The 21,607-nt window shown below is 42.7% G+C and overlaps 1 protein-coding gene across 1 annotated transcript; it reads left to right on the forward strand.

Annotated features, from left to right (window-relative positions):
* The first annotated feature begins 1,713 nt into the window (after positions 1-1,713).
* On the forward strand, positions 1,714-20,870 carry sox1a (SRY-box transcription factor 1a). Its single transcript, XM_010880562.5, has 2 exons — positions 1,714-2,958; positions 19,082-20,870. Exons 1-2 carry the CDS (start codon positions 2,122-2,124, stop codon positions 19,139-19,141), a joined length of 897 nt encoding a protein of 298 aa, XP_010878864.1. The 5' UTR covers positions 1,714-2,121; the 3' UTR covers positions 19,142-20,870.
* The last annotated feature ends 737 nt before the right edge of the window (positions 20,871-21,607 follow it).

Here is a 21,607-nt window from a genome sequence, read left to right on the forward strand (position 1 = left end):
TCTGTAAACATGCTCTTCAAAAACAGGGTATGTTCACTCACCTAAGAGTAAATACATAGGCTACTGTATTTAGACTATACATTTGCATATGCTGTCCTTATTGTGGGCTGTTTAAGTGTAAAGTGTAAAACCAACATCTCTAAAGAGGATTGTTTATTCTGTATGTTATGGTGTCGAGGCTCCCACTTTCTAAAACTACGAACAGGCCTAATTTCAAATTGTCCAACTGAAATAATTATTAAAACGTGACGTTACTACATGGCTGTTTGTGTTAACATAAAGATTCGTCTATAACCAGACTATACCTCACAAACATATTGTCGACTGTGTATCTTTTTTATTCGTAGAAACTATGTATACATCGAAATTATCACAATGGAAATATTATATTTTGATTTTACAAGCTTTAACGCAAACCTATTATCATGACGCTTCATATTTGTCATTACAGATGACCTAATATAGCCTAATGGCAACAGTTGTGATGTTAAGCCAAACGGGGGATCTTATTATTGTGTAACATGGTATCAGTCCGCACTCACGCTGGTTGGGTAAGCTATGGTGGATGTATTCCATGAAAAAATCTTTGAGTCAAAAGCCAGGGTCGCTGTATACACGGTCGCAAATACATCATTGACCGTTGTGAGTTCGCGTAACCATATTATGGAACGCAGAGGGATAGCTAGAGCTACCGGAATTATCCTGCTACGGTACAGAAGGATATGTCAGCCAAACTAAAACCAACAAACTCCGATACAATTATTAAATCGTTAGCTTCGCCGCAGGGAAGAGACATGCAGTTTAGCTTTTCAATTAGCAGCTGATTGGGCCTTTTACGAGGTCAGCTGTGAAATTTGAATAATAAGTGCGCGCGATCGTGGGCGGGTGAAAGACCTGACCACAAGTTATAACTTTTTTAACATACTTTAAAAAAAATATTATAATTTTTTACAATAGTAAAGTGTGTCATTTGCACATAAAAAATGATGATTTCTAATGTTCTATCACCATGCTCATAATTTGGTTCATATCATTATTCTTTTGAATGCACATATCTGTTTACAGAGAAGCCCTAGCCATTTCACGTCCTGATGTAAAGGGAATAGTATGTCCTTACTATAACCGTTCCATTCTGCTCCCCTCCAGCAGGCGGCGATGTCAGTCTAGATGCCAGTAACTCAGTTTTGTTTTGATGCTTAACTGCTGATAAGTGAAATATCTCGGCCCATAACCCAGCTTGTGCACGACATCTGAAAAAGCTACTCTTTAGGTTTGTTTGTACGTGTGTGTATCATCTTCTAAGTGTCTATCGTCTGACTAAACATGTCACTGTGCAAAAGTCTTAGGCGCCTGAAATTCGAACTAATGCCATTTATTTAGGTAGTGTTTTAATTAAATATATATAATGTATTTGTATATGTATATTAATACATGAATATACTATACAAATAAACACTATCCAAATAAATTACTTTAGTTAGACTTTCAGGTGCCTAGGACCTTTGAACAATACTGTGTATATACATATTTATAAAACAAGTAGCCAGATGAGTGTGAAAGTGTATCTACATTTGAGCATGTATATGCCTATAAAGTGTAATAGTTATGCAGCTGAATAACGTCTACGCTTGCCTGGAATGTGGCAAACGGCTTCAGATGTTGTGCCCCCCAATTTAAACCCACCATGCCACTTCGGGGGGTGACCCTCCTCTCACCCCACTGCTAGTGTGTTCCTCATTCACCAGCTCTTCGTCACCTGACCGAGCGCCATGCAAATCGCTCTGTTTCTAGAACGCGATTGGCCGCTCGTGGCTCATTTAATGCTGTCAAGGCGCGTCAGACGGCTGCGGCTTTAACAAACTTCTCAACTCCGTCAGAGAAAGTGGCTCTATTGCGCATTCTGTCAGCGTGGATTGTGAACCAACAACCGGAGAAGACATAAAGCACCCACAAGGAAAACATTTCAGCAACTTCCTCATCCTTGGATTATGAATTAAGTTTGCATTTCACAATTTTCTGGGCGTAGGATTGTTTCCGCGTGTGCACCTGCTCTGCCGGACTCGGGTGCCGACTGAACCAGACTTTTTTTCTTTGTTGGTTGAAAGTTTGTAAACCAGGTGAATGTATAGCATGATGATGGAGACGGACCTCCATTCCCCTGGACCCCAAACGAACACAAATTCGGGTCAAACGGGGCCGAACAGTGGGTCCAAAGCGAATCAGGACCGGGTGAAGCGTCCGATGAACGCGTTCATGGTGTGGTCCCGCGGACAACGCAGAAAGATGGCTCAGGAGAACCCCAAAATGCACAACTCTGAGATCAGCAAGCGGCTTGGCGCCGAATGGAAAGTGATGTCCGAGGCAGAAAAGAGACCTTTTATCGATGAGGCGAAGCGGTTACGAGCTATGCACATGAAGGAGCACCCGGATTACAAGTACCGACCGAGACGAAAGACCAAGACGCTGATGAAAAAGGACAAATACTCTTTGGCCGGTGGCCTACTCTCTGGGGGCAGCGGTGGCGCAGGAATGGGTCTTGGGGCCGGGATGGGTTCATCCGGTGTTGGCCAGCGGTTAGAGAGCCCGGGCGGGCATGGAGGCTCCTCAAGCTCTGGCTACGCGCACATGAACGGCTGGGCGAACGGTGCGTACTCTGGGCAGGTTGCTGCAGCCGCTGCGGCCGCGGCGATGATGCAGGAGGCGCAACTAGCTTATAGCCAGCATCCAGGCAGTGGCCACCACCACCACTCACACCACCACCACCCGCACAACCCCCAGCCCATGCACCGCTACGACATGACGGCGCTCCAGTACAGCCCCATCTCGAACTCTCAGGGCTATATGAGCGCCTCCCCGTCCGGCTACGGCGGGATCACCTATACACAGCACCAGAGCTCTGGCGTCTCCTCCTCGGCTGCCATGGGCACGCTAGGGTCGCTGGTGAAGTCAGAGCCGAGCGTAAGCCCTCCCGTTAGCACTCACTCCAGGGGCCCTTGCCCCGGAGACTTGAGAGAGATGATAAGCATGTATTTACCGACTGTAGAGCCCGGGGACCCGTCGCTGCACAGTAGACTCCACGCGCTGCCGCAGCATTACCAGAGTGCGACGGCTGGGGTAAACGGAACGGTTCCGTTAACACATATATAGATTACTTTTAAGACAATGGAATCTGCAGACACAATACAAAAACACATAACCAAATATTTACCTCTTTTTAAAATGATCACTGAACTACCTGCATTTTGTACAGAATGTTTATGGTGTTCTTGTAAATGAAAGGTAAATTAACATAACCATTTCGCTTTTTTGAGTATACTTTCACTTACGCACAGAACTTGAGTTATAATATTGGTTGTTGTTTAATCATTTTGTCATTTTATTAACCCCACGTTTGGTTGAGGGTAATGCCAAATTAATCAACACATTTGGTTAACTATAATCGTTTTATTTTGGGTTCACTGTAAGTTACTGGCAAATACGGTAACATGGTTTTCTAAATCATGAAGTGAAAGTGGTTTTAAAGATTGATATTTTCCACAGTTGAAAACATGTCCGTTGACACTGTCTATTCATCATAATGATTTCTTTTTATTGTAATAATTATTGTAAATTGTGAATAATTTGATTATTTTAAAAGACTGAGGCCCAACTATATTGTATAATTTACGAAATGCATTTCTGCTAGTTAGAGGTCTTGATATTGCGCTGAATTACAATTTAAATAAATTTCACACATATGTTGCTCTGGTTCCACAAAAAGCTTGATTATTGTTCACTTTCGTCAGTTGGAATTTGGATTTTATTTCATTTGAAGACCACGAAAATGATCAACAACGGAGTCTGTCTCGAGTCAGACGCAAATCTACCGAATCCGTTAGTGCAAATAGTTTTGTAAAAGGGAAAGTGTTCCCATAACAATAAATACATTGTTAAAATGCGTACCAATTTGTAATATAACCAAAGCATAGCAGCTTTTTTGGACTTTGGATAGGGAGTAACAGGTCTCACGGTACAGGCAAACTATTTTGATGATTTATCTTAATGGGTTCATAATGATTTATGAAAATTAATTACAAGTTTTTACAGTAGAACAGATCCAGAGATTCTAAATAGAAACACTGTATTTACAGTAGTACTCCATGAGCGTCTCGTGCGCTATGCATGTCTAATGAGGAGTTATGTTGTTTTTATTTTTGATTATTTTCTTTAGCAATTAGCTTTAAAGTATGTACATTTTCATCCTATCCTGAATATGACTGATATAGGCTACAGGCAGCTTGGTTTATCTTGGCTATTGACAAACGTCAATATTTAGGGTATTAGTTACACCAGGCCTACTGCAGTTCATACATTTGATTCATGTTATATGTTTTTTCTATCTATTTATATATTTTGTTAGTAAGTTAACTTACAAAATATTTTCATTTATTGCACAATGTACGAAATTGATAATTACATAATTATTATGGCGATAATAATCATTGTAAAACAAGTGAAGTTCTTATCTATTTATTATTGAACAGTTTTCTTGTAGTGAATTAATCTAACCCCAGATTTCCTTTTTTTCACTGACTGTTTCCCACTTTTGAATACTTTCACTAGACTATGAGTAGATAATCCCGATAAGTAGCCTACGAGATTAAGGCTTTTTAATGGTCCATTTGGAAGAATAGCGGAAACTTTGCTGTTTCCTTGTTATGTGTGCAGAGGTCAAAGTTCAGGCTGTTGTCTTGACCCCGAAACAAAGCCTGTCTCCTTGAATAGGAAGCAGTATGGATACAAAGAAACCACATTAGTCAGTGGTTTTCCCAGTCTGCACCTCTCTGACATAGGCCTAGGGAATATATCTAGCAAGATTGTAACGCTGGATCAGGGCTGATCCGGTACGACTTGGGACGGTTTCCAGGCTATATTGGGAATCCAGCCGGGAATGAGTCACTTGCATGTGTTGCATGATCAATACCCATTTCATTGATGATTTTATTTTCTCCCAAGACTCGCAGAATATCTTCTGCACATTCAGGGAAAGATTATTTCTGTTAAAATTCAAGGGAAGTTCGTTCAAGTAGTATTCTTTATTTTAGCAATGTTTGTAATGTATTACCGACATCAACGTTTCTTTAACAGGCCAAAGATGGTGTTGTTACGGCTTGCGTTAGATTTAACGTATTTCTTTATTTTTACCTTAAAAGCTTCTGAGACATTGGTTAGTGTAGGTTCGATCTAATATTGCTGTTGTCTGTTCCACGATAAATGGAGACTAATAATGTATGAAATCACAGTGGAGATGGAGATTTGAAGATTTGAAATGTGTTGTAGGCGGCGATACATTTGAGTTCTCTTTGTTCGCTCGCTGAAAAACAAGGTAATCTAGAACCTAAGAAAATCAAAAGGTGACCGGGTCACTATTCTTTTCATCTGAGTATTTGTTTATAAATTAATATTAAACATGTAATAGACATATGGTGTAAAAAAAAAAAACAGCCAATACGAGCATAAAAACACGCATACTTTTTGACCGTGAATTCCTCTGGAAGCAGACTTACATGCACGATGCGGGGTGGCTGTTCTAATCTCCTGTTCAAATAAATTATTTGACAGTAAAATCATTGCTGGGTTAGGTGGTTTTGATCAGAGCACGCCGACAGTAGAAGCTCCCGGCCGCGTAGTCAGCAACAAGTGACCTGGCGAGCTTCTCTTATGGGATCTGATTCCACAAACTTTGACGTTCCTTTTCCCTCTCCAGCCCTTGATGTGGTCATACGGAGTAAGCCAGGGCTAGAGTAGAGCAGAGGCCCATGTCTCAAATTAGCCCGTTTCCTCTAAGAGGTATCAATGAGATGAAACTATAACCTTTTAGACCCACTCTGTGCCTTAAAGTCCCTGAAATCAAGGGATTCGATGAATTGAAAAAATGACGAGAGTTAGTATTTTCTGAGGTGGCTAAAGTGGACTGTGTTCACTAGCACTTACAATCTCTCTCCGACAATTATGGTGGGGTTCAATCAAGATCTGGACCCAAATGAAATGTGTGGAGGGGTGGGAGGTGAGGGTAATTGTTTATTCAATATTGAATGGGTTTCAGTGTTAGACAACTTAGACAAGTAATAGTTAGTGTGGGACGTACACTTTTACTGTGTGTTAACTTATAACCAAATAATGTTACTACCATTTCTGGCCAAAGCATAAAATGGTGGGCGAAAGAAACCACTTCAAAACCCCACATCATACTCGCTTGCAAAACAGACGGTTTAAAAAAATGACATGGAGTATAATGTAGGCTAATACTCCTGAGAAGGATGAGTGGGCCAATCAATCAGAGGTCTAGAGAAGGATGAGCCGGCCAATCAATCAGAGATCTAGAGAAGGATGAGCCGGCCAATCAATCAGAGATCTAGAGAAGGATGAGCCGGCCAATCAGCCGTCTACTCACATTCATATTTTCAATAACCGGTACAAGCTGACACCATTCTGTTGTGCACACTGTATTCCAAAACAGAATATACATGCCCATATATATATATATATATATATATATTTTTTTTTAAATACCCAATTGCCTTTTTTGAAAGAAAACTTATTTAATACATTATAAGTGATTATAGGTAATATAATAAAACTCGCAGGAGGGCAGTAACTATTTTGCAAGTTGATTCATGATGGTTCATCGGCCTAAAATTAATATCTGGGCTAAAAGTGACTGTAATCAGTGGTTCAGTTTTAGATTACAGTGATGACAAACTTCAGCTGAATTGAACCACTTCCTCTCAAAATCAATGTCGTGTGAGTAAGTACAAAAAGTATTATTACAAAAATCGTCTGAAACTATTGGGTTGATGTTGGTTGTATGATTTTGCCATAGAAATAAAAACAAATACATTGCTATCTTTCTTCCATGAAAATAATCTTCTTAACATGAATTTATTGGAAGGTTTTCCATCAGTTTGTCCCCAGTCAGGAATGACAGAACTAATGATAGATCTGTCTGCCTAATAGAGGCATGTGTTTTGCACGAATTTACAATTCTTAAACTATGGGTGCACGAAAGAGGGTAATACTGCACCTGAGAAGGTAGGTAGGGGTAGGTGGACACCAACATATTTAACAAAACAAACAAGAAAAGTTTTCTGTAGACACTTAACTAAAGAGTAACACGGTGAATTCAGAGCTTCCCTCCTACGCAGCGGAGGAGAAAAAGAGGATGGCACGCTTGGCGACTGTATTTTATCTGCAGATGTAAAGCCACACAGATTAACGCTGAAAAATCGGAGAGGCGGGGCGCGTCACGGCAGATCGCCAGGCTAAAAAAGGAGCGTTCTGGTAAATTTAACCCGAGTAATTTACTACTCAAACACAGATGGGGAAATAGGAGGGCGGAGAATGGATAGGGAACGGATGATGGGCGGAGGTGGAGATGAGGAGGTTGTGGAAGGGAAGAGAGGAATGGGGGGGTGGGGGGGGGGGGGTTGACCAATAAATCTCTCCAGCATGCGATACTCTTATCTTGTACCAACCGATATATTCCGCGCTAGGAAGCCATCAGCGCTGGCGCACACTCGGCGCTCGTAAAGCCCCGATCCCTTGCACTCGCTGTCCTAAATGGGGATAATTAGCGTCACTTTATCACGCCTCTGCATATTTTCTCCGCTCCCCCTCCATCCCCACGCCCCCTCCCTAAAAAACCCAGCCGAGCTGCCTGCTTTCGGTGCCCGTTCTGTCACAGAAGATTACGGAGACAGATTGCACAGAACGAATGTGCCGGGTGAGATTAGCGCGCAATAGAGAAAGCAACTGGGCCAATGAATTCCTCGCGAGGGCCTTATCGTGCAATTACACGTTGACATGTTTAACAATCTTGCTGCCTCTTAATCCTGCGCTGTTCCAGGAGCACGGCGCTGCTGATGCGGCTGTTGCTCTATCCAGCACCGTATACGCTGGAGCACAGGCCATAATGCACCCAGGCGCAATGTCACATGTAGCCCTATAGTGCACGGATAAAGTTTTGATTTTCACATTTTCAAACTTTTCCTCGTGATGTTTCATGTCATACTGCCATCCGTCGTACGAGCACTGTTTCACAGGAGAGGAGATGTTCTGCACCTTAGTTATACCCTCTTGAACTGTTTCCAGTAGATTTGTGTATAAGCAGAAATGGTCTGTCTATTTTAAATTCCAATTTTAATCATGTTGCTACATCTCTGTAGGGCCTATTAGTTTTTTTTTTTTTAAAGGCTTTGGTCCTAAGTTTTGTGGACCCAGATACAGTTATAACATACAATAACTTACTAAGATACACCCAAATAAGGTAATTGATTCAGGCCAAAACTGTTTTTCACCCGTTTCACTATTCACAGAGACGCTGAGAAACGTTGCCCGGGTCAATTGTTTTTGGACTATTTCTCTCTCTCTCCTCTCTCATCATTCAGCCCCTCTCGCCTCCCGTCACTTCCCTCCTCTCCCTCCCTCCATCCCTCCTGCCTGGCGGTAGCGGAGCCTGTATGGGAGTGATTGCGAACACCACTGTTGGAATTTGGCAGCGGCCGCGGTTTGGAGAGCCGCCCCACGCTGAGTCTCATTCAGCGGCCGGCGCACTGTGAGGTTGGGAAGTTTCACTCAGCCGTACAACTCAATGCCCCCACAAAGGCGATTACAAGCCCCAGCGCATTACTGAAGGGACCGGCAGTGAAGCAGGTGCGAGGGGACCGGGGTAACCCGTCAGAGAAGTGACAAAAACGGGGCAGTGCCGGGACCACACAAAACCTAACACACCGCGGGAAGCAAAGATTTTTTGGGGAATGGCTCGGGGGTAGAAAGAAAAGAATAGATTTGATGAGGATAACATTTTCAGATGTCTTGGAAGACGTAAGTCTGTGTCTTTATTGCGGGAAACAGCGTACATTTATTTCTAAAGCACATTTCCAAGACAGCAGTGCGGTGATTTGAAAAGGAAAACTAGGCTCAGTCGAAAAATCTTGGCAAAAAATTCAAGGACATTTACAAAAACACTCTTACATCGAGTTTTGATATACAAAAGTGAATACAAAATCTCTCATTCTTCCTCTTATGTTGTCAGAATAACTGGTTTATATTTACAGAGGTCAACTTGCATTGCGCCCAAGCGTGTGGTTTTGGCCGGCTATATAGGTTTGTATCGTGGAGACAGACGGTATATTTGATTAGAGCAGCGTCTAACTATCAATTACCGAAGAGAAACAGAGGATCCCTAAGGAGCAGTAATCAGCATGCCAGCAGCTCGCGGACCTCTCATTTCCCACCACTGGAACATAATGGAGGCACGAGGGAACGCATGAGAATGAGCCCAGCGCGCAAAATGAACTGTCACTCACTGTTTAGCGACGGATTCCAAATACTACAGGGTTCCACTGTAGGGCGCAACAATAGCAAGTCAAAGAAATAAATTGAAGAAACTTACTTCTGCTTGTGATGAGCACCTCGGGTGTCTTTTGAATAGATTCAATAGAATGTAGTCCTAGGTCTAAATAAATGGAATTTTATAAATGTGCCAACAGAAATATTTCCCTTTGTTTGTGTGTGTGCGTACGTGCCTCCCACGGCCACGGACCCCATAGGGGTCTTTTGGGTAATCGGACAACCGCTCAGTCCCCTGCCTTTACCTGGTGGCTGAACCCTTGAGTGAGTGAGGGACAAAAGCGTAAGCGGTGGTCAGTCAAGCAGAGCATCATATGCTAATGTTCCTGACCCAGAGATGCGAACCGGGGGGCAAACAGAGATTCCGATTGTTCATGATCTCAGTTGACGCACAGCCGCGAAGCAATGCTTGCTAGTATGCGATCTCTCAGATCCAGACACATTGGACCCTACCAGTGCATCCCCCACATCGCCGATGTGTAGCCTATCATTTAATATAGTTTGTGTAGACTTTAACATGTGTTACCATATTCAAAAAGAGAGTTGAAGCTATCTTTGGACAAAGCTGAAAGGGCTTATGCCTAGCCTGTGGCTTTCTTCTTTATTGCCAAAAGGATCCTAATCTCATCCACAGGATTAAGTTAAAATTATCCATTCCTCCTTTTCACTGTAGTTTCCCTGCTGGTCTACAACATTTCAAAGGTACAGTATGTTTTTGCATTCTCAAACGGGCGCTGTTCAGTGCTGAACGCTAGGTTAATCAAAAATGTGTTCTTGAACTTAGACCTAGAGCAGATGAGCGAAGTGTATCCGCTAATATTGTACATTACTTTCCATGACTTAAATCAGTACCATTTTAATACGCATTTTACATGACCAAGGACACACCATGAACATACCAGGCAGCCATTGGAGAAGTTCCAGGCCTTTTCAATTCAGGCTAGTTCTGTGGGCGCACACGCAGAAAAGTACAAATAGTGTCAACTGATTTGTCCCCTTGAAAAAATTTTCATCAGGCCACATTGAATACTTGTCTTCTACATTAAAGGTGATTTTAACTGTTGCTCAAGTACTTCATGTAGCCTACTAATTGTTAATGCTAATAATCGTACAGTTGTGAGACAATAACACGTCTTCTCCACACTCCTCTACAACCAGCGAATTTCGTGTTAAAATCCAATTCCTCTGAATAACTCTGCTCTTAGAATGCACATACCACTTACGTATTTGCCGAGTTGTTCCTGATAAAACTGTGTGGTCCAAATGCAATTAGTAGCCTAAATACATTTTTGAATCCGGTTTCACCAGAATATCGGCAAGAAAAAGCAGATGACTGTGTTCCCACTGTTTCTCAGATCATCTCCGTTAGCCTACACCAGTTCTAACATGTATGGTTCAAGCAATCAAACACACAGACTGGACTGATGAAATCATCCAGAATGCTCGTCTCTGCACTGTTTTGTCTACTGTTTATCACACACAGGCAAAATCAATGATGTATTTATAATAATCATGATAAATTAGTAACAGCAGCAACCACAAAGCTGGCATTCTCAATAGGCTATTTCACAATGGTAAATACCATGGACCAACGTTAGCAACATTAGCTTGTGTATAAGCAGAATTAGCATGCATACAAACCAACTTGCTCATACTTAGACAGTTTAGCCTACACCCCTCAGTATTTATGCAAGTATTTAATGAATGAATGGGATATAGGGTAATATTATATATGTGATTACATTTTCTTTACAGTATAATTGGAGAAGGTTTATGGATTATCCATATTCCTATAAGTTGTAAAGAAGTTAATTATGTCACTTTCTGCCACCAGTTCAGTTTCGCCAAACAAAAAAGTAATCACTGTTTACTAACACAAAAAGGGTGTATAAAAACAAACTTAACTTTACTGTCAAGACAGAGTACTATTTTGTTAAAATTCAGGAAGAAATCCCTAGTGATAAAGCAAAAACATATCTAATTAAAAAAGCAAAAACATATTGACAATTTACCAAAATTAAAGAAAACAGAGATATTTAATTATATTTAAAGCATTAAAGATCTGAATATGTGCAGTTTCGCCAATTCTTCTCAAACACTGTCAGATTGGATAGGGAATGTCAGTGAACTGTGATCTTCAGCGTTGTTTTGGCTGTGTGCTTTTGGTTGTTGTTGTGCTCAAGTCTGAGGTCCTCCAGATAAGCTTTTCTTCCAGGACCTCTTGTTTTTGCTGCGTTCATATTTCCTCTAATCCTGAATAGTCTCTCATTCCCTGCTTTTGAGATGCATCCCCATAGCCTGATGCTCCACCATGCTTCACCATATGTATGGCATTAACCAGGTGATTAGCAGTACCTTGTTTTTTTCTTGATGTAATGCTTGGCATTCAGAGTTTGAGTTTGGTTCATCAGAACAGATAATCTATATCCCCTCGCTGACCAAGGTTTGTCTTGCCAAGGTACTTATCATTAGGAAGAGGCTTGGTAGTTCCAAACTTCTTCAGTTTATCAGTGATGAAGCCCACTGTGCTTTTGGGAGATTTCAATGCTTTATACATTTTATTTGTAACCTTCCTGTATGTCTCGACATAATTCTATCCCTGAGGTCTACAGAGAGTTCTTTGGATTTCATGGCTTGTTCTTGCTCTGACAGGCACTGTGTGGTGTGGGGTTTTATTTCAACAGGTGTGTGGATTTCAAATAATATCCAATCAACTGAATTTGCAACAAGTAGCCTCAAGTTCTATAGACCTCTGAAGGTTGATCAAAGGACACCAAGGATACATATGAGCTCATTTTCAAGTGTCATGGCAAAGGGTTTGTGTATGTACATGAGCTCAATAGGTACATGAAATAGTTCAGTGTATTATTTCAATTAATTGAAACAAAAATAAATAAATTTAATAAAAATAACAATAATAACACAAGAAAATTTGCAGAAAGTGAAGGGTTCTGGATACTATCCATTTGCTCCATACAACATAGTAATGTGTTGTTTTGGATAGAGTACCCCTTTAATTAAGGCAAGTGAGTCAATTCCATTTGTAGGCATTCATACCCAAGCTATAACACGACATCGACGTTTCACAGAAATACACTCTGGATTATTGGCAGTTCCTTTTTTTCTCCACACTGTTCTCTTAATCACTTTGATGCAAGTTTAATCCTCATCTGACCAAAATACTTTGTTCCCAAAATACTGTATTTTCATGGTACTTGTTTTTAGCAAACTGTATTTTAGACACTCTGTTATTGAGGCTTCCTGGTCTGTTGTACATATATTTGAGTTCTTCACCATTGATAGTATTCTTCTGACATCAGTTCAGGGCCAGAGTCAGACTCATTTTCAGCCCTGGAGTTGCATGGTGCAACATCCCATTTAGATAGGGGGCGTATAATGTACTAATGAAAACGACCCACTTTTTTGGGGCACTTAACAACTACATTATATTACAAATATAAATATAGATAACATAGAAATGCTTTTGAATAAAATATCTCAAATAACAAGAACAGAAAACTATATAAAAAGTGCTGTCTGTCAATTAAAATAACCATACATTTTTTTGCCATTAATATAAACTTTTCTGTATATAAGCTGTGCAGTATGTTAAAGACATACTGTATTGTAAACTATGGACATTGTTTGACTTGGAATTACACATCGCCGTAACTGGCAGCATCTATATGTTGCCCGAGACAATCTAAATAGAAGGTTGTTGGTCTATGATCCCATAGTTCTACCATTTTATATTGTTCTCTTGATTAAGGTACCAAGTACAACTACTACAGTGGATATAAAAAGTCTACACACTCCTGTGAAAATGCCAGGTTTCTGTGATGTAAAAGAATGAGACAAAGATAAATCATGTCAAAACGTTTTCCACTTTTAATGTGACCTATAATGTGAACAATTCTATTGAAAAACAAACTGAAATCTTCAAGGGGGAAAAATGAAAAATAAAAACCTTACAATAACCTGGTTGCATAAGTGTGCACACCCTCTTATAACTGTGGATATGGCTGTGTTCAGAATTAACCAATCACATTCAAACTCATGTTAAATAGAAGTCATTACACACCTGCCATCATTTAAAGTGACTGATTAATCACAAATAAAGTTCAGCTGTTCTAGTAGGATTTTCCTGACATTTTCTTAGTTGCATCTCAGAGCAAAAGCCATGGTCCGAAGAGAGTTTGCAAAGCATCAGAGGGATCACATTGTTGAAAGATATCAGTCAGGAGAAGGGTACAAAACAATTTCCAAAGCATTAGATATACCATGGAATACAGTGAAGACAGTCATCATCAAGTGGAGAAAATATGGCACAACAGAGACATTACCAAGAACTGGACGTCCCTCCAAAATTTATGAAAAGACGAGAAGAAAACTGGTCAGGGAGTCTTCCAAGAGGCCTACATCAACATTAAAGGAACTGCAGGAATTTCTGGCAAGTACTGTCTGTGTGGGGTAGGGTGGCAAGACAGAAGCCTTTTCTTACAAAGAAAAACATTCAAGTCTGGCTGAAATTTGCAAAAACAAAAATCAAGTCCCACAAAAGCACGTGGGAAAAAGTGTTATGGTCTGATGAAACCAAGGTTTAACTTTTTGACCATAATTCCAAAAGGTATGTTTGGCACAAAAACAACACGGCACATCACCCAAAGAACACCATACCCACAGTGAAGCATGGTGGTGGCAGAATCATGATTTGGGGCTGTTTTTCTTCAGCTGGAACCGCTTTAGTCAGGGTGGAGGGAATTATGAACAGTTCCAAATACCAGGCAATTTTGGCACAAAACCTTCAGGCATCCGTTAGAAAGCTGAAGATGAAGAGGAAGTTCACATTTCAGCATGACATCCAAATCCACAAAAGCATGGCTTCACCAGAAGAACATTAACGTTTTAGAATGGCCCAGCCAGAGCTCAGACCTGAATCCAATTGAACATCTGTGGGGTGATCTGAAGAGGGCTGTGCACAGGAGATGTCCTCGGAATCTGACAGATTTGGAGCGCTTTTGCAAAGAAGAGTGGGTAAATATTGCCACATCAAGATGTGCCATGCTAATAGACTCCTACCCAAAAAGACTGAGTGCTGTAATAAAATCAAAAGGTGGTTCAACAAAGTATTAGTTTAAGGGTGTGCACACTTAAGCAACCAGGTTATTGTGAGTTTTTTATTTTCTATTTTTTCCTCAGAGATTTCAGTTTGTTCTTCAACTGAATTGTTCACGTCGTAGGTCACATTAAATGTGGAAAATGTTCTGACATGATTTATCTTTGTCTCATTCTTTTACATCACAAGAACCTGGCATTTTCACAGGGGTGTGTAGACTTTTTATATCCATTGTATATTAGGGTACTCTAAAAACACATATTAGCTCTCCATTTCTGAACAGCTGCAGGGGATGTGGGCATTTGAGCCAACACTGAATCACAACTCAGCTTATAAAGGAAATGTGGGTTAGAATGGGGTTCAGGTGGGGGCCTGTAAACAGTAGCTCTTCTGATGGATGGTTAGTCACCCTAACCAGACACTTGTGTCGCTATTAAATGATTCCCAATGAATTAGGCTACCTGAATAGGCACTGATATAGAGTAGTCAAGGTTGTGCCATGGTGCAGGTGAGGCAGGACACATGGAGGAAAGTGCATGGGTGACATCCTTTTATTTTTTCTCTCCAACAAAAATAAAAAAAGAAGGTTGAAGCACAAACAATGAACCACAAACCAAAGAATAACCAGAGCAACTTAAATAGGCTCCCCAAAACAGAGACAAGGTACAGCTGCCTCTGGGGAGAACAGAAAACCGTAACGCAGAGATGCCTAGAGGCACCTCTGCGGTCAGGTCTTGACTGTGGCACCCAGGGCGCATAGAGGTGCCTAGAGGCACCCCGGCCAGGACCTGACAGTTTGCTAAAGATGTTTATCTACAAACATTAATCAAGGGAGATCTGTAATTTATGCATGCAAGTTGTTTGTTAATTCCACTATATGGATGGCTCTGAGGCTCAAAAATGTAAAATGAGTAAACGGAGACAAAACAATTACCAGCATTAGTCTAAGTATTTATATTACTTGCACGTGTATAAGCCTTATCTCTGATAGGCCTAATAAAAAGTTAAATGATAAATTACACTACATATGGTCGCATACCCTTGCCTATACCCACTTCTTTTCTCTTTTTCTTCTCCATCTGTAAACGTGTTATCAGTTGTCATCAGTCTGTCTCTCCAATGTAAACTTGTAATTATGTCAGGTCAGATGAGGGCCACTCGTTTGGTGTGGGCCGTGGGGGCGTTCCCGCCCAGTTGGCAGCACTTCTGTGTTTGCGTGTGTAAGAGAGAGAGAATTAGATCATGTGAGGAATGAACGGCGCTCTGAGAGTGGACCGCACTACCGCACGGTGGCCAGTGGCCCACTACACAGCGGGAATGGTCCAGATTCTCCCAATTACTCACTCTGGCATTGCATCAGTTAGTGGTCTTCTGTGGTCTACCGGGTTTGCTGTGCTCACCGATGCTTTGTTCCTTCAGTACGTTTTAGCTAATGTTGTTGTTATGTTTCTCGATGTTTTCAGATTTTTCTACTTCGTCATGTCCAGCTTGACTTTCGTTGACAGCTCTTTGGTCCTTGTGTTGTCAAACACCAGCAGCAGACTTTAGATGGAAATGCAAAGCATAGAGTCATGACTAGACATTTACAAATGTGTTTGCCCGAAAAGAAACAGCTTCAAAACAAATTGTCCAAATGCTTTTTTATATTGTTAAATAGATTCTATACTTTGTATAATTGTTGATTAAATATGGATGAAAATGTCATAAAATTAAAGCTGACAGACAGCACTGTAACCTCCTGGTCACTGTGTCATTTCAAACATGCTGGAATACAGAGCAAACATTAAATGCGTCTGTCCAAATACCTCTGGCGTTCACTGTATATATTTCTACACATATGCAAAGTAAAAGGTGCATTCTGGTTTCATGATCAACGCCACTGATACTGTCAAACCCCTCCAAAAATACATTGTTTTAAATAGGTGATACGATCACATCTATAAGGGTCCTCTAAACCAACAATTTGTTTGGAAGTTGGGACGTTTTAGCTGGAAACCTCTCAGATGAAAGATCATGAGACAGCCGGGTGCTTCTTTGACATGGTGGACTCGTGGATATACTGTCTGTGTGTCTCGAAGACGTTTATACCATGACAGTGTTCCAACATAGTGGTCAGATCTTCACCTGGGGGCCACCAACAATCTGTCACCACATGGTAATGTCATCCAGCCATGCTGGAGTCCAGTAGAAAACCCCACCCTGAAAAGTCAGGAATGGTTGGTTTTTTCTTTCTACTGTTGACCTGCTCTCTGTCTGTTTGTTGGTGTCTCTGTTTGTGTGTGTGTGTGTGTGTGTGTGTGTGGAGGACAAACTTACACCACTCTTTGCATCTGGGCTGCCTCAGCTATCATCTACGAGCTGAACAATAACATGTGAAAGAGGACAATGAATGGACTAGATGTTTATGGATTGCTCATTGATCTAGCGGCCGTCTTTGAAGCCGTTGTTGGTTTGTTTGTTGTGAGGATGGGCTCATTGTAAATAGACAACAGGATTTTGTCACTGCTGGCGTGGCCAGTGGAGGCACAGCTCCGTTCCACTCAGACGGTCGATGGAGGCCGGTGCCGGAGGTGGGATAGGCGCGTGGTGACGGGGGCAGTGTGGTTTGATGAAACCCCCACGGTGCGTTATAACTTAAATAGCATGTTGTGGTGAAATGAGCAATTTTCTTTTTGTGGTAGCTCGAGGTTCTGAACACCCCCATATCTACTGGTCACAAAGAGCTTGTTCACCCCCCACACGCACATATACTGCCTTCACAGAGCCACACATGCACATATACTGCCTTCACAGAGCCACACACACACACACACATACTGCCTTCACAGAGCCACACACACATATACTGCTTTTACAGAGCCACACACACACATACTGCCTTCACAGAGCCACACACGCACATATACTGCCTTCACAGAGCCACACACACACACACACACACATACTGCCTTCACAAAGCCACACACACATATACTGCTTTTACAGAGCCACACACACACACATACTGCCTTCACAGAGCCACACACACACATCTACTGCCTTCACACAGCCCACATCTACTAATTTCACAGAACTGCATCTTTAAGGTTTTAATTTAGTCTTTCTCCCTCTCTCTTCTTCTATTTCTCTTTCTGTCTTTCACACAGACACATACATACAGAGAAAAAGAACTAGGGAAGGGAACGACAGAAAAGAGATTCCACGTGTGTTAAAGAGAGAGGGATAGAGAGAGCGAGACTGAGAGAAAGACATACTGTGCACAGAAAATTGACTACATTTGGTTAAAGTTTTCCTGGACTGTGATTCTGGTGAGTGAAGGTGTCTTGCAGGTCAGAGTGGTTTGGTCCAGTTGTGACAGATGTCTTTCTCATGTTCTTCTTCTGGCATTTCCCGTTAACATCTGGGAGACGGACGGTGACAGAATGAAGCACTGGGAACCCTGCTGCCAAGATGGCTAATCCTTTTAGCGCACTGCTGCCGGAAAATCTTTGGCTGGATAATCACGCACACACACACATACACACACACTGGATTGTGCTTTTACACACAAATTCTCTATCTTACTGTCCCACGCTGCTATAAAGGATCTCTGATAGCTCAGAGGCAGGTGATAATTTCTAAAGTGGCTTGGAAGGGGTTAATGGGAGGTCAGTAAGTCATGATAAAGAAAACGTTGGTTTCATTTCTTGATGCTGCAACCCTGCACCTCACTGATAGCTGTTTGACCCCATGACCTCTGACCTTTGTGAGGTCAAGTGATCAACAATCCTGGGTCATTTAGATGACGTGAGATTGTGCCCTGTGAAGGATGTCTTCTCAGCCGGCTGGGATAAGTAGCCTTTAATGATTATGATAACGCCACTCTATTTGTTTTCGAGGCCAATAGATGGTTGTCAGCTTTTGAGACTATTTAGCAGAGGAAGGTGAAATGGGATTAATCCTGTTCATGTGTTAATATGCTGATAACCTCTCAAGTGATTGGGAAATTCACATATTTGCCCAAATCCACATCATCGTGGCAGTGGTGTGTGTGTGCGTTTGTGTGTGTGTGTGTACATGTGTGTGTGTTCACTTTAAGCATGGTAGGAAGAATGACTGTACATGAGTTGTAAATAAGCAGTAAATAAGTCCAGAGTATCTATCATCTGGTTGGAGACCAGATGGCGTGTGATCTTGGGCCAGTCCTTCCCAACCCACAGCCTGCTTCTCTGAGTTCCATCCTGGGCCAGTCCTTCCCAACCCACAGCCTGCTTCTCTGAGCTCCATCCTGGGCCAGTCCTTCCCAACCCACAGCCTGCCTCTCTGAGCTCCATCCTGGGCCAGTCCTTCCCAACCCACAGCCTGCCTCTCTGAGCTCCATCCTGGGCCAGTCCTTCCCAACCCACAGCCTGCCTCTCTGAGCTCCATCCTGGGCCAGTCCTTCCCAACCCACAGCCTGCCTCTCTGTGCACTCTATCTCTAGATCAGAAGAAACCGGGGAAGATGAATATAGCTGTGACTTCTGTACTGACTGACTGCTGACCTTTAGATGTCTGTCTCGCTGAGTCCATCTCATCTGTTTCTCTCTCTCTCCAGAGTATCCAGTATGATGAGTGTCATGGAGGAATGTCCCTGGATCACCATGGAGACCTGTGATTGACAGACAGGCGCTGGTCTGGCCGGCTGGCAGTCCGTCATTACGATAAGCGCCAGTGGATTTGCGATGCAGGGCGAAAGTACCGTACAGAAAATGTCATTGACCATCAGGGCTCCTAGACAGGCTTCCTGTCCTCCCCCAAGCACCTCCCCTAATGTCACCTAATGTCACCTAATGTCACCTAATGTCACCTAATGTCCATACTTGTCATCTAAACCACTGGTTCTCAAACTATGGTACGTGTACCCCTGGTGGTACGCGGTGCTCCCTTTAGTTGATATTTATTCAGTGAGGTGGTATGCAAAGTAAGATCTCTGAGAATCATTGATCTAAACCATCTCCCATCTTAGAACCCTGACTCACCCTCTTATCTTAGAACCCTGACTCACCCTCCCATCTTAGAACCCTGACTCACCCTCCTATCTTAGTCCCCTGACTCACCCTCTTATCTTATAACCCTGACTCACCCTCCTATCTTAATATCCTGACTCACCCTCTTATCTTAGTCCCCTGACTCACCCTCCCATCTTAGTCCCCTGACTCACCCTCCCATCTTAGAACCCTGACTCACCCTCCTATCTTAGTATCCTGACTCACCTTCCTATCTTAGTCCCCTGACTCACCCTCTAATCTTAGTCCCCTTACTCACCCTCTTATCTTAGAACCCTGACTCACCCTCCTATCTTAGTCCCCTGACTCACCCTCTTATCTTATAACCCTGACTCACCCTCCTATCTTAGTCCTCTGACTCACCCTCCTATCTTAGTATCCTGACTCACCTTCCCATCTTAGTCCCCTGACTCACCCTCTTATCTTAGAACCCTGATTCACCCTCCTATCTTAGTCCCCTGACTCACCCTCCTATCTTAGTCCTCTGACTCACCCTCCTATCTTAGTATCCTGACTCACCTTCCCATCTTAGTCCCCTGACTCACCCTCCTATCTTAGAACCCTGACTCACCCTCCTATCTTAGTATCCTGACTCACCCTCTTATCTTAGAACCCAGACTCACCCTCCTATCTTAGTCCCCTGACTCACCCTCCAATCTTAGTCCCCTGACTCACCCTTCTATTTTAGCCCCCTTACTCACCCTCCTATTTTAGTACCCTGACTCACCCTCTAATCTTAGTACCCTGACTCACCCTCCTATCTTAGTCCCCTGGCTCAGCCTCCTCTCTTAGTACCCTGACTCGCCCTCTAATCTTAGTATCCTAACTCGTCCTCTAATCTTAGTACCCTGACTCGCCCTCTAATCTTAGTACCCTGACTCGCCCTCTAATTTTAGTACCCTGACTCACCCTCCTATTTTAGTCCCCTGACTCACCCTCCTATCTTAGTCCTCTGACTCACCCTCCTATCTTAGTATCCTGACTCACCCTCCTATCTTAGTCCCCTGACTCACCCTCCTATCTTAGTCCCCTGACTCACCCTCCTATCTTAGTCCCCTGACTCACCCTCCTATCTTAGTCCCCTGACTCGCTCTCCTATCTTAGTACCCTGACATACCCTCCAATCTTAGTCCCCTGACTCACCCTCCTATTTTAGTCCCCTGACTCACCCTCCTATTTTAGTACCCTGACTCACCCTCCTATCTTAGTCCTCTGACTCACCCTCCTATTTTAGTCCCCTGACTCACCCTCCTATCTTAGTCCCCTGGCTCACCCTCCTCTCTTAGTACTCTGACTCGCCCTCTAATCTTAGTACCCTGACTCGCCCTCTAATCTTAGTACCCTGACTCGCCCTCTAATCTTAGTACCCTGACTCGCCCTCTAATTTTAGTACCCTGACTCACCCTCCTATTTTAGTACCCTGACTCACCCTCCTATCTTAGTCCCCTGGCTCACCCTCCTCTCTTAGTACCCTGACTCGCCCTCTAATCTTAGTACCCTGACTCACCCTTCCTCTCTTAGTATCCTGACTCACCCTCCTATTTTAGTACCCTGACTCACCCTCTTATCTTAGTACCCTGACTCACCCTCCTATCTTAGTATCCTGACTCACCTTCCCATCTTAGTCCCCTGACTCACCCTCCTATCTTAGTCCCCTGACTCACCCTCTTATCTTAGAACCCAGACTCACCCTCCTATCTTAGTCCCCTGACTCACCCTCCAATCTTAGTCCCCTGACTCACCCTTCTATTTTAGTCCCCTGACTCACCCTCCTATTTTAGTACCCTGACTCACCCTCTAATCTTAGTACCCTGACTCACCCTCCTATCTTAGTCCTCTGACTCACCCTCTAATTTTAGTACCCTGACTCACCCTCCTATTTTAGTACCCTGACTCACCCTCCTATTTTAGTCCCCTGACTCACCCTCCTATCTTAGTACCCTGACTCACCCTCTAGTCTTAGTACCCTGACTCACCCTTCCTCTCTTAGTATCCTGGCTCACCCTCCTATTTTAGTACCCTGACTCGTCCTCTAATCTTAGTATCCTGACTTGCCCTCTAATCTTAGTACCCTG

The sequence above is a fragment of the Esox lucius genome, chromosome 16 (genome assembly GCF_011004845.1).
Source record: "Esox lucius isolate fEsoLuc1 chromosome 16, fEsoLuc1.pri, whole genome shotgun sequence".
Lineage (NCBI taxonomy): Eukaryota > Metazoa > Chordata > Actinopteri > Esociformes > Esocidae > Esox > Esox lucius.

What these genes read in the sequence shown, in the direction of transcription:
- sox1a (XM_010880562.5), top strand. Translation starts at nt 2,122, where the DNA reads ATGTATAGCATGATGATGGAGACGGACCTCCATTCCCCTGGACCCCAA. An exon ending in TGGTGAAGTCAGAGCCGAGC is followed by an intron (nt 2,959 to 19,081) that starts GTAAGCCCTCCC and finishes CTCTCTCTCCAG; the next exon opens with AGTATCCAGTATGATGAGTG.